The following is a 12904-nucleotide window of genomic DNA, read 5'->3' as shown; positions in this document are numbered from 1 at the left end:
TTCCTCCCTGCCCTGTGCTGATGCTAACGCCCCTCTCTCCCCTGCAGTCCTCCAGGATCGATGACCAGCGCTGTGCCCCCCCAGACTCCATCCCCCGTGGCCCCACCATGCCTGATGAAGACTTTTTCAGCCTCATCCAGCGTGTCCAGGCCAAACGCATGGACGAGCAGCGTGTGGATTTGGCCTCAGCCCAGGAGGAGGCCGAGGAGGAGCAGCAGAGGCCTGGTTCCAGCTAAGAACTGGGCTTTGGTCTGGGGGGGTTGATTCAGCTTTGTTTTTTAAAAAGGAAGAACAGAGTAGGTGGTTTCAAACCCGAGTGCTCCTGTGCTCCCAGTCTTGCACCTCCATCATGTTCCTATGGGAGAGCCCAGTGGATGGAGGACAGTTTTTAAATAAGGGGTGTTTTTTAGGACACTCGGCCACTGTAACTCTGGGCACAGCACCTGGAAGACTTTAGCAGCCCCTTACTGATCACCTAAAACCCCAGGAACTTGGAGGAGCCCACAGGGGGTAGCTAACTCCATCCTTGATTTCTTTTATTTCCACAACACTTTTATTTAAGCAGGGAAAGGGAAGAACACCTTTTCCATTTTGTAGTCCTCCTGTTTTCCCTTACACCAATGGTTCTGGATTCTTCTCTGGAATATCTTGTTCAGCTTTATTCCTTCTGCAGGAGAAAAAGAGCCCAACTCATTTAAACTTTATCCATCCCAGCTGCATCGTGGTCCCACACACCTGAGTGTATTTTAGGTTTGCTGAGGACTCTAAGGAGAGCCCTGGACATTCTCTGCTTGCAGCTGCAGCCCTGCAGGACCTCCTGAGCAGGGGAAAAGCCTCACTGACCCTAAGCTTTAGTGGGATTTGTTACCTCTGGAGTCCTCTGCAGCCCCTTGGCAGGGGGAAGGAGGAAAGAGGTCTCTGCCTGAGTTTTCAGCCCACGGCAAACAGGGACAGCTCCTGGTGCCACTGAGCCGATGTGAGGTGTCCAAGACAGAACCTGTGTGTGACAGGGCCCTGCTTCAACAGCCAGAAAAGCTTTCTGCCCATGGCTCATCCCTCCTTCCTTCTGTGTCCAAGAGCAGCTCGGGCCAGTGGCCCTTCCCTCCTCCTGTTTCTCCCCAGGGCAGCACTGAGCTGCTCCCAGTGAGGCTCTCTGGTTGTGTCCCCCTGTCTCCAGCCCCTGGAGCCTCAGGAGAGCCCCAGCCTGGCGGGCTGGCAGGGAACTCACATTTACTGTCATTTCTTCCCCTTTTGGACCAGCTGGAAAAGCTGGAGGGGAGCAGGGACCTGACTTGAGGAGGTGCAGTATTTTTCCATTGCTTGACCAGAGGCTATGCTGGACTTCAGCAACTCCAGTGCCGAGCTGTGCCGAAGCAGCGCCGCTCCTGCAGAGAATAAATCAGCACTTTGGATTCCAAATGCGTTTGATGGAAACATCCCCAGCCAGCAGGGAGCTATTTTTCCACCAGTGATGCTGCTCATGGGCATTTACCCTGCCTGCACTGACCATGTGGAGCGGTGGCTGCAGTTTACCTGCTACCTGGGAGCACTCACCTGCTGCTTGGCCGAGCCTGGGCCTCCCTCCTGGGGTTGGGCAGAGCTCTGGAGAGGAGGAGCTGCTCATCCCCTACCTACCAGCCAAGCTGACATTTGTAGAAGAGAAAAACATTCATGATGATGACCTGACCAGCTGCAGGCTCAGGCCTGTGCAGCTCTTAGGCAGGTGGTGAACTGGAACCTGACCATTAAGCTTTCAGAGGTATTATTAAGGTATTATTTGCCATATACTTGAATGTATGAGCTTATTTATTTTTTACATGTGCATTTGCTAATGTCATTTTAATGGGGAATTTCCAACCCACAGGTACTTGGTTTTTTTTCTAAAAAATAATCTGCCAAATGGATTAATATATTAGAAATGAATACAGCTCAAGGGGAAGGGGTGGGGGGAATTGTGCTTAATAAATATTTGTGTCTAAGCTTCAGTGCAAATACTCATTTCCATTATTTCCTGGCTGACAGCAGGGCTAATCCTGGCCCTTTGGAATAGGGATGGGGGTGAATGGAGGGGGGCTCTGGTAACAGACACCATTGCCTGTGCTAAGGAAAGTGTTGTGCACCAAACTCCACATCTCTGTACTCTGTGAGCACACGGGTCTCGTGGTAGCCACCACCATCCCAGCTCTGCCTGCCTGCCAGCATGGATGTGGCTGTGGAGGGAAAGCACAAAGCCCTGAGACTTCCCTGCCAGAAGTTTCCAGGACGACAGGGCAGAGAGAACAGCTCTGCATGGCTGAGAAAAGGCCACTGGAAAAGGCTGAGGAGAGGCTGAGCTGTTCCTTTCAGGCTCTGCCTGGTCTTGGTGCCACCCCGACGCCTGGCCCAAAGCTGGGTTGTTCCCCAGGGGACAGGGGCAGGGAGTGCTGGGCACAGCCCTGGCACTGGCGCTTGGAGCAGACACAAAGCAGCAGCAGCAGCTCATTCCAGCACAGCAGGCATGAGCAGGCTGTTGGACTGGGCTGGAAGGCAGCCTGGGAGCAGCAGTTTGGATCCTGAGCCCTGTGAGGCTAAAGCCAAATCACAGCTGGGCTCATTTGTGCTGGCCACTGCCAGCCCTGATCAAAGTAATAAAGAGCCACCAGCTTGTTCTCATCAGGTGTTCTGACACCTGTGTGTGACCTGGGCCCAGAACCATGCCCTCAGGTGTGCAGAGGCTCAGATTCCCAGGAGCAGTGATCCCTGGGAGAGAGTGATGGTGTCTCACCTCCTGTCTCTCCATCCTGAGCAGCACAGGCTCCTTCTGAGCTCCTGTGAGCAGAGGGCACTGAGTGTCCAGAGCAGGCTGCAGCGGTGCTGCTGTGCTGAATCCTCTCTCCCAGGCTGCCAGGCTCGTTCCCACGGCGGGATGAGCTCTCTGCTGCTGACATCCGCTGGAGAGCCGCGGGATTGCCGGCCCGTGAGCTGCTGCTGCTGCTGTGCAGTGAGTTACTGGCAGCAGCGCTGTCCCCAGTGTGCAGGGCAGGTCCTCTTCACGCAGAACCCTAAAAATCCAGCAGAAACACCAGATCCTGCCCTCTCCTACCCAGCTGTACACAAGCACCCAGAAGCACTCGCAGGACAGGGCTGATGTCAGGCCTGCAGAAAGGCTGCTTCTCCTCACTCCCTGCCCTTGGCTACAGCAAGTCTGTGCGCTTACCCGTGTCCCCTTTCCAGAGCAAACCCACCGCCCCATGACACAACATTTTTAAGAAAAAACAGCTTCAAAAGGGAAAAAAAAATTATCTCTTTTAGCTGCAATCTCTTAGCAGCAAATCTTTTTGTATTATGTGCAAATTCCCTCCCCCGATGTTGAACTGAATGTTCAGAGCAGCAGCAAGAACTGCCACCCACCCTGCTCAGAGCTGCAGAGGCAGCCCCAGGGCACCGGGACCTGTCTCTGTCCTGCCCCCAAAGAGCACCTGGTGACAGAGGGCACTGGGACAAGGAAAACTAAAGTCTGGGAACACTAAAATCTAGGAACAGCCAACACAGGTTTTGCTACATTTTGCACTATAACACAGCAAAAATTTGCACCACCTTCCTGTAGTTGGGACCTAGTAACAGGTAAGAAAGGTAAGAAAAACATTATAAAAAAGCCAGATTGTAAATGAGTTGTTTCCAAGGCAACACAGATCCTGCAACAGCTGCTCTGTTCCACCCCATCAAAGGCACCAGCACCATGGAAGCAGAATGCTGATTTTCAGATTAAAGGTAATAAAACAAACACTTTTCCAGCAGTGCTAATAGGTGCCAGCAGCCCAGCTCGGGGGGAGAACACAGCAGTTCTGAGATGCAAGATCGTGTTTGTCAACCCTGGGTCACTCCAGCAGCTGTTCCAGGGGAGCTGCATCTCACCAGGGTCTGAGCACACACGAGCTGGCTGATGAAGTTCCTGCCCCTGTTTCATCACTCTGCACTGATACACCCACAGGAACACGACAACTTTCCTGGTGCTCTGACCCAACACTTACAATGCAACACAAATAAAACTGTTATGAACACTCCAGAGGAAGGAAACTCATTAATGCCTGCAGTGCCTTCACTGAATCCGTGGCTGATGAAGCACCACAAGCAGCTGGAGATGCTTGATTGAGAGAAATGGGTTTGCTAAGCCCAAGGTAACAAAGGCTGAGAGATGTTTTACTGCTTTCTGTGGCTCAATGAGGGGGATTCATAGAGGTTGTGGAACCTCTACCCTTAAGAGATATTCACAAGATCCCGAATATCCTCCTCTGACATGCAGATTGCACTGGAATCCTCCAGAATGCTTGTCCAAACTGAATTGATTGCAAGCTCAAAACCCTAAGAAAGCAGGTATTCCACTGTGCAGAGGGAACAGGCCCTAACAAAGCACAACATGATCATCTCCGTGCCTGATCCACCACTACCCCAGAGCTGCATGCTGACAAACTCCCACATCTGTCATTTATTTCTTTTTACATTTCTAACTAATCTTAACATACTGCAGTAGCACTAGTAAGCCCCTCAATATCTGCCAAGACAACTTTCTGGGTCCTCTAGTTCTCTCCACCATGTTCCACCACTAGTAATTTTGCCTTCACACCCACGCTCCCCCTCACTAACAAGGAGTTGTAAAACCATTCTGGAGGGTCATTTTGGCTTTAGAATTCTGGGACCCATCTCTTCAGGTGGTATCAATTGTCCCCTCTCCTGATTTGTCACACTTGAGCATCCCTAAAACCTCCAGCTGCAGCTCACTAGGTCAAACACACATAGACTGACAATTTCTGTCTGCTTTCTCAGCAGGGAACAAAGCCAGGCATGGAACATTGCTGGGGCACTGAAAATTGCCTGAAAGTCAGCAAAACAAGTACCAGGAAAAATAGCAACACCATCTCTATAAAGACATCAGCTTGATCAAAGGCAAAGACACACACTAGAGAAAACCCAACACCCGAGTTTATTTTAGATACAGACAGTTGAAATCAGGGAATGAAGGTGAAGAGTCTCTTGCCCAAGCAGAATGTCCCAAATCCCAGGTGGCAGGTCTGTCCAACAGGCCACAATCTCACGTGTCACATCTGTCCCACAGGCCACAGTCCCTCGTGTCAGGCGTGTCCCTTGCTGCCAGGATCTTTGGGGGCTTCCCCGTCGTCCCCCTCTGCCAGCTGGCCTTGGGGCTCTGCCGAGCTCTCCAGCAGCAGCTCCAGGGCTTCCTCACCAGCCACACGTGTCACCTTCTCCCCTCTGGCTGCCAGGATCTCCTCGATGTTCCTGGACAGCGAATTGAGAACCAGCACTGACACCATAGCAAAGGCACACCCAGGCTCAGTGCACTCAGCACTGAAACCATGCAGGGATCCACAGCACCAGGAAAACCACCCAAAATTAACCACGTAAAACCACCCAAACCTTTTGGGAATACTTTCATCCACTAGGATCAATGATTCAGCAATTACAGCTAAACAGAAGCTTTTACAGGTATCTCGAGAAGTTAGAAATCACTGGAATTCCACAGCAGATCAATCTACACACTTGAAACATCCAAGGAAACCCAGCAGTGAAGCGATAAAGCCTGAGGGGAACAGCAAATCACCTGCTGGCACCACTAAGGATCCCTGTGTATCCCACAGCTTCTGCTGCAGCTTCACACCAATTTATATGGCTCCTAGACAGCAACAGTCAAATTATAATGACCGAAAACAGAGTCTGTGTGTTTTAATGAACTGGATGAAACTTTTAGTATGAGCCACATTTGAAAAAAAGAAAGAGACATCTCTGAAAGAAGGGATCAGCTCAGGAAGCTGCGGTGGGAGCAGGGCGTGAGGAGGATGCTGCTGGCACACTACTCACCTCTTTCCCTGCAGGTCGGAGAACCAGCCCAGGTTGTCGGCGATGATGTGGTGGTTCCCGCAGCCGGGACATGTCACGATCACCACCCCTCGGTGGTAGGCGGCCTTAGAGATGGATTTGGCTGAACGCGTCTGGCACACCTGGAGAACAAAGTGGATTCTATGAGCAGGGTAACTGTAACTCCTGGGACTTTTAAGACAAAAATACCTTTGACATTAAAAGCGTCTTCCCTCCTTCACCTCTAACTATCCCAAGTCAGCTCCATCATGTTAGGATGTCGTGAGTTCACAAAGGCTGAGGTTTTACAGCTTTCCGTGGCTGCCTAAGGAGGAGGCTCATAGATGCTGTGCCACCTCCACCCTCGGAGATACCCACAAAACCCCGAAGAACATCCTTCCCCAACACGGCGCTTGGACTTGAAACCTCCAGAGGGCTTTTCCACTCTGAATTAACCTTTGCAAGTTTAAAGCTACAACCAGGAGCCTCCCGTCCACGCTCACCTTGCAGGTGTACACCAGGCGATAGTGCGTGGCCGGCGGCGGCCCCGGGGCGGTGCAGAGCGGGCGGGCCGGGCACCAGCGCAGTCCCGGGGCGGTGCGGGCAGGGCAGGGAGGTGCCGGGGCGGTGCGGGCCGGGCGAACAGCCCCGCAGGGAGGTGCCGGGGCGGTGCGGGCCGTGCCCCTCAGGCCGGGCGGAGGGCGGCGGGGCCGCCATGGCGGCGGCGCCCTCAGCAGCGCCCTCAGCATGGCACCGCGCATGCGCGCGCGCCGCGCCCTGAGGTGCCGGCGGCCATGTTGGGTGCGGGCGGCGGCCATGGAGGAGTGGGGCAGAGCCCTTCATTAACCCGTAATTAACCATTAGTTCAGCCCTGTGTCACACGCAGGTGTTTAAACCTGTTTATTGACCGAGGGGGGCGTCAGAGACACAGAAGAGCGTCGCTGCAGCGCTTTTCATACATGGGTGTTTGCATGGTTTTAGAATGTGAACAGCGTGCTGTGAGGCACAGGCGCCCCACAGAAGCTGGTGTTCCCCTCAGAGAGCGGCTCCCGAGGAGCCTTTGCTGTCCCTTTCGGGGGACCTCGGTGCTGTCCCTCTCTCAGGAGCCCTCGGTGTCGGTGTTGTCGCTGCCAGAGGTGTTCTCCCAGTCCGCCTCGTGGTGCCGGCCTTTGGGCGCCCTTCTCATCGCTCTTTTTCTGCAAAAAACACCCGGCACACAACTTTCAGAAGGTGTTTTCTGCAAACAAGCGTTTCGTACTCTTAGTATTTATCAGTCCCCGCTGTGGTTCATTTTATGCCCTTGGTGAATCAAGCTTGGGGACAGGAAAGGAAAAAATGGATATTTCCAGGTTCGCCCTGCTTACTGCAGCCCAGACCTTCGGTAACGCTCAAAGCAGTCCTTCATCCTCCTCCTCTCTTTTTCTGCCAGTTCCTCGTTGGCCAAGGCACACTCCTTGAAATGGAAAAAAAAAAACAAAACACCCTAAAAACATATTAATTCATTCTTGATCAGATCACTGTTTAACACCAGCTTGCTCCCCGCATCTGCAGAGTCAAGTACCAGCAGGTTCTTTACTGTGTGTTCAAGATGGTAATGCTGCTGTTTCACAGTTTTACTACATTTATTCCCTCAACATCTGTAATTCTGGGAGTCTGTTTTCTGCACCAACAGTAATTCTGCAGTACTCACACTAGAAAACATCCCCACCCAGAGAGGAAAGGCAGAAAGTAATTAGAAGAAGTTTTTATACACAGATGGAGAGATGTCAACTTTAAATGTTTTGCTGTTCAGAGCTCACCCTTTTTGGAGGGTGGATTCTGCACTAAGTGCTCAGTTTGGAAAAGCAGGAGCTGCTGATGTGCTTCCCCAAGCTGGTAAAACCATCATTAATGAGAATATTAATCACAAACCCCAGTCATAGTAAAGAAGAGGCCACAAAGATTCTCTTACATTTGGTGATTTTGGGGGCAGATGGCTCTCTCGAGGGCTGAGTTCCTGGTTTTGTACTTCCAGGCAATCTTCTGAAAGGTTAAAAAAAAAATCACAGCTTTAGTCAGAGTTTCCATTGTGAAGTAACTTCTCCCTCCAGCAGTTCTTCCAGCAGAAGAGCTGTGATGTAAGTGCACAGAGTCCACAGCAGAACTGAAACCAAGCCCAAAGCACTCAGAACTCCATCCTGTCATCAATCACAAGTCACTTCTCATTTTAACGGAGCCCTGAATCTTGCCCAGGATGGTGGAGTTCCCCACCACACTCAGAAAGAGACAGAGCTTTCCACTTCCAATAAACAAACCTTTGCCAAGCAGCTCCTCTGCTCATTGCATTAAAATAATATTTGTGTCAAAGACCACTGTGAGAAACGTGCTAATCATTATTTTACCCATCATTTGTCCCTGCTCCCCAAGTTGTGAATATCATGGCACTTCATACCAGACCCTATTTTGGTGAAACTCCTTCTGTAGTGACCAGGTGTTACAATATATATTTTTGAACTGAACAAGGTATAATAATAATAATAGCCTTTTTGGATCAGTGCTGTTTAGTTTTAGTGAAAAATCTCCCATCACAATGAATGAAAAATTCAGATTTAGATCTTCCAGGAGAGCAAAACAGAGTGAACCATCCCTCTCCAGAGCTCTACTCAGTGTTTTCCCCTTACTTTTAGCTGCCTGTGTATCTTCATCCAGGTGAACATGAAGAACAAGCTGTGGGACAGAAAACAGAGCAAGAACATCAGGAATATAAAACCCAGGACATGCTAGAACCAACCTCTCCCTGTTGCTGCCAGCAGCAGATGGAGCCAGGAGTTAGAGATTTGCTCATGGATTTTTCCTCCATGAGTAGATCCAGCTTCCTTTGGCCTCATTTACACTTTTGGCCTCCAGACAATGTGATAATCACTCCCTCACTGAAGTTATGAACTAAGTGAAACTCTTTACTACAGATGGCTCCAGAGTAAGACTTACTTTTGCCTGTTCTCACATAAGAGAGACAATTAAAAGGAATTGAAAAATAATTAAATTCCCTTGGTTTGCTTAGACTCAACAAATTTTGCTAACTAATGCTATAACTGTGTTCCTACACTTAGAACCTCAAGACACAGGGAGATTCTCTCACTGTCTTGCTGCCTCTGGACTTTTTGACTGAAATGAGCCTGAGCCATTGAAAACTGCTGATACTTGGGGAGCTGAGCACAGGTGAGGGACATGAAACCATCCCAGAAAAAAAGTGAAAGGTAAACAAGGAACCCTACTCACTTCCTGGGAATCTCTAGAAGAGGAGTCATCCAGGTCAGAGGTCTGAAACAAAACCAGTATAGATTAATCATTCCTCATAAGCAAGGAAGGGAACACACAGGAGTCTTAGAGCTCAAGAAAACACAGAACTCCCACACTCATGTCTGGCCACTCAAGAAAGTACACATGATGCCATATTAATTAAAATATGTCTGATTTAGTTCCAGAAAACTTTCATCCATTTCATCCAAATGGATCACACCGTCTCTAAATAGAAGCATTCTTTGGTTGAAGAACCCCTCACCACCTTTGGAAATGCTCCAAACACAAACACAGGTGGCCTGAGCTTCCATCTGTCCAGCTTTTCTATGCCCGAAACCAGGGTGAGGTCACAGAGACCACCACATCTTTCATTTTCTAAACTCAGCATTTGCATGGCAATGGTTTTAATTAATTTTGAAAGCAGCTGAGTCAGGTGTTCACTGCCTGCTGAGCTGGAGCTGCTCAGGTGCAGAGGCCTGGGAACAGCCACAGTGTGACCCCATCCTCAGCTTCCCAATCCATCAAGGGAAGGAGAGTTATACCAGTGTGGGCAGCTCCAGCTGCAGCCTTTTCAGCTTGGCCTCAGTGGCCAGGAGCTGGCTCTCCTTCTGGAAGAGCTGCAGCTGCATCTCGTCACATCTCTCCCCCAGCTCCCGGATCTGCTTGCGGTAGGCGTCTCTCTCCAGAAGGTTCTTGCAGTACTGCATGTGGAACTGCTCTCGGGTCTGGAGAGCCTGTGCAGAGGGACAACACAGGGCATTCACACAACAGCACAGACAGGCTGCCACTGTCTGCCCAAAAAGCAGTGAGAAGCAGTGAGGAATATTTTATCACCTGGTCTCTCTCCAAAGCCACTTCCTCCATCTGCTGCAGGACAGCTTCAATCCGTTTTTTGTACATCTGGGAGTCCTTCCTCAGAGATGTGCACTGTAGCTCCAGCATCTCTTTTTCCTCTGCAAACTGCTGAGACAATGTCAAAAGCACCTGCTTGTGGGCAGAGCCTGAGCCAGACTGTCCCCACTCAGGGAGGGGACAGATTGCTCTGGCCAGAGCTCCATGGGGTGTCTGAGCTGTCAGCTGCCACACAGGGAGTGCTGAAATACAGATACTACAGCAGGAGCAGCAGGGATTGCTCCTGAGCAGCTGCTCTGCTCCACAGGCAGGTGCCCCACCTGCCTTTCTGATCTGTGAGCCTCAGCAGGGCCTTGAACAGCAGCACCTACTTTGTCCTGGAGCACCTTGGCTCGGCGCAGCTCCTTGCGCAGGCTGTAAATGGTGTTTACCAGCTCCCGGCGTTCTTCCACGGTCTGGCTGCAGTCATTCTCCAGAGTTTCCTTGGAGAGGCTCTTCTCCAAGTTCTGCTCCCTGGCAACCTGCAGGACAAAGGAAGAAGTGAGACAGGGCCACCATCTAAATTCATATCGGTTCTCTCCCCTCAGGGCTCTTGGGCAACAGCTGATCCCACAATCTTCACTGCAGCATTGTTGCCCTGGCTGCTACAAATAATCCCTTGAGCCCATACTCAACCTCCCCACCAACCTGGAGAGTGTTTTCCAGCTCCTGGTTCTTGGCCAAGAGCAGCTCCTTCTCCTGCTGGATCTCCCACACCACCTCGTGGCTGGGGCGCTGCTCTATGGCGTGTTTCAGCTTCATCGTGTGCTTCCTCTCCAGCTTGCAATCATCCTCAGCCTTCATGAGGCTGTGCTTCAGCTGATCAATCTACGACAAGGTTCAGAGCTCAGCAGGCGAAAGGAGAAAGTTCTGGCCTGCAAAACCAGTTCTCTATTCCCCAAATACAGGGCAAGTTTCTCCCCGGCTGTTTTCCTCAGGAAGTTTTGTGCCCTGGGGGCAGAGTCCTGCCTGTGTGCTTACAGGTTCCCGTGCTGCCTTCGTGAGAGCAGCCTTGAGTGTGGTAAAGACTGGTTGGTCATCATTCACAGCACAACTGGTAAAATTTGGGCCCACAGGGCTGAGCTAGGGACCACAACAACACACCCTAAAGGTGTTCAGTGGTTTATGCTGGACTAGAGCATCCTTGGCAAAGACGAGGTGCTAGCCCAGCCTTCCAGGGTCAGGTAAGAAGGGGAAAGCTGGAGAAACTGACTGACCTCCAGCAGCAGGTCCCTGTTCTTCATGAGGGCCGCGCTCTTCTCCTCGCTCTGCTTGGCGTAGCTCAGGGCCAGGCTGTAGTTCTCGTCCTTGCACTTGCGCAGCTCCTTGCTCAGGCTGTCCCTCTCCTCCTTCATCCTCTGGGCCCGCTCCTGGTGCTTGCGGAGGAGGCTGTCCCTGACCCACATCTCCCTGAGCGTGTCCTCCTTGGAGTGCAGCCACACCGTGAGCTCCTGCGCCTTGCGCCGCTCCTCCTGCACCGCGCTCTGCAGCTTCATGATCTCGTTCATCAACACCTGGCTCAGGCCAGACTCACCAGCCGTGTCTGTTTGTGGGGCAGGGGGTCACTCTCTGCCATCCTGGCTGCTGCCAGGCACACACAGAGCTCAGCTTATCCCTCCATATCACTGCAGCCAAATCTGCTGATGTGTGATCAAATTATCCCCGCTGTGCCTCTGCTCTGTGCCTTCCTGCACCACAGAGTCACTGACACAACAGGCAGAAGGAAGAATTCATCCTTCTGCTTCCTCCCTCCCCAGTCCAACCTGTGATACCAGGGCTGCTCTGCCCACAATCCTTCCAAAGCACACATGGAGCAAGGCAGGGAATGCTCCTGACTCCACTCAGCAGCACCAAAGGAAGAGCTGTTGTTGAGAACACAAACATTACCTATAATCATGGAGAAAACCCTGCTGGGCTCTTTGCCAGTTATTTTCTTATACAGCTGGGGATAATAAAGCTCAAGACTCTCCATAAATGCCTCAAAGCCCTTGTGTCCTGTTCGCTGAAGAATGTCCAGGAGAACACCTGAAATCATGGCAACAGGATATTCTATTCAGTTATTTCTCTCTTTATCTGTTTGTAACATAAAAAAATTAGCTTCACTTCCTCTACATACAAAAGTCCCTGGGATCCACTCACAGAATAAATTAAGTTGGAAAAGACCTCTGGGATCACCAAGTCCATCCTATGACTGAACCACCTTGTCAACAAGACCGTGGCACCAAGCGCCACATCCAGGCTTGGTTTCAACACCTCCAGGGAGGGTGACACCAGCACCACCCTGGGCAGTCCTTCCAGTGTCTAAGTCCCCAGACAATCCCACACCAATGGCCTGGAAACTCCACAAAAGGATTTGAAGTGCTCCCACCTGCCTTCCGCTTGCGCATGACCAGGCTGGGGTCATTGAGAACCTGCTCCTCATCATCAGGGCTGAGCACTTTGCACTGGCGCAGGTAAGGGGTGATCCGGGAAGGGTCAATCACTGAGATCAGCTTCACACGGAAGTTCTCCAGGTTATTCCAACAGATCTCATCATTATCCTCTTCCAGCATGTCAGCAGTGAGGGGAATCAGTGAGGAGCGTTGTCCTGTGTGGAAAAAAAACACCAAAAAACCAACCAAGCAGCCCCTGAGCCTCTCGGAGCAGTGTGGCAGTGGTGGTGAAACCAAGCACGTCAAGACTGAGAATGCAGAAGTGTCCTAATTAGCTGTTTTACGAGCAGTTCACTCTTCCTTCTCCACCTCCCAGCATGTGAGATCCCTGTGCTCTGTCTGACCACACAGACACCAAATCTAACACCCATAGGAGCTGACACTTTACCTCAGAACTGTAAAATAAACTTTTATTCCCTGCTAATATCAGCCATTCTGTATCACCAGCCTTC

The 12904-nt window shown here is 51.1% G+C and overlaps 3 protein-coding genes across 9 annotated transcripts in view; 1 reads left to right on the top strand and 2 right to left on the bottom strand.

Moving 5' to 3' along the window:
* Positions 1-1985, top strand: part of GPSM1 (G protein signaling modulator 1) — a 63952-nt gene extending 61967 nt beyond the window's left edge. For all 3 annotated transcript variants that reach the window (XM_085556251.1, XM_077787915.2, XM_085556252.1), the window contains exon 14: positions 48-1985. In XM_085556251.1, the coding sequence (XP_085412377.1) occupies positions 48-236 (189 nt within the window). In that variant the 3' untranslated portion in view covers positions 237-1985. The remainder of the gene's footprint in view (positions 1-47) is intronic.
* Positions 1986-4941: 2956 nt separating this feature from the next.
* DNLZ (DNL-type zinc finger) lies at positions 4942-6683 on the bottom strand. Its single transcript, XM_021543770.4, has 3 exons — positions 6354-6683; positions 5854-5993; positions 4942-5274 (listed from the first exon to the last, which is right to left on the bottom strand). Exons 1-3 carry the CDS (start codon positions 6666-6668, stop codon positions 5109-5111), a joined length of 621 nt encoding a protein of 206 aa, XP_021399445.3. The 5' UTR covers positions 6669-6683; the 3' UTR covers positions 4942-5108.
* A 52-nt stretch (positions 6684-6735) lies between these two features.
* CARD9 (caspase recruitment domain family member 9) lies at positions 6736-12710 on the bottom strand. Of its 5 annotated transcripts, none has more exons than XM_085556253.1 (12): positions 12389-12710; positions 11908-12045; positions 11238-11563; positions 10669-10848; positions 10353-10502; positions 9964-10092; positions 9672-9863; positions 9109-9150; positions 8511-8556; positions 7802-7872; positions 7215-7303; positions 6736-7046 (listed from the first exon to the last, which is right to left on the bottom strand). In XM_085556253.1, exons 1-12 carry the CDS (start codon positions 12570-12572, stop codon positions 6950-6952), a joined length of 1644 nt encoding a protein of 547 aa, XP_085412379.1. In that variant the 5' UTR covers positions 12573-12710; the 3' UTR covers positions 6736-6949. The 5 variants fall into 5 exon arrangements, 4 of the variants coding, with proteins under 4 accessions (XP_085412379.1, XP_085412381.1, XP_085412380.1 ...); XM_085556255.1 differs by having other exon boundaries at positions 7227-7303; XM_085556254.1 differs by having other exon boundaries at positions 9964-10089.
* Between the last annotated feature and the right edge of the window lie 194 nt (positions 12711-12904).

The sequence above is a fragment of the Lonchura striata genome, chromosome 17 (assembly GCF_050655825.1).
Source record: "Lonchura striata isolate lonStrDom1 chromosome 17, ASM5065582v1, whole genome shotgun sequence".
In the NCBI taxonomy this organism is placed as follows: Eukaryota; Metazoa; Chordata; class Aves; order Passeriformes; family Estrildidae; genus Lonchura; species Lonchura striata.
Note: the sequence above shows the minus strand (reverse complement) of the source record. Positions and strands in the feature narration are given on the sequence as shown.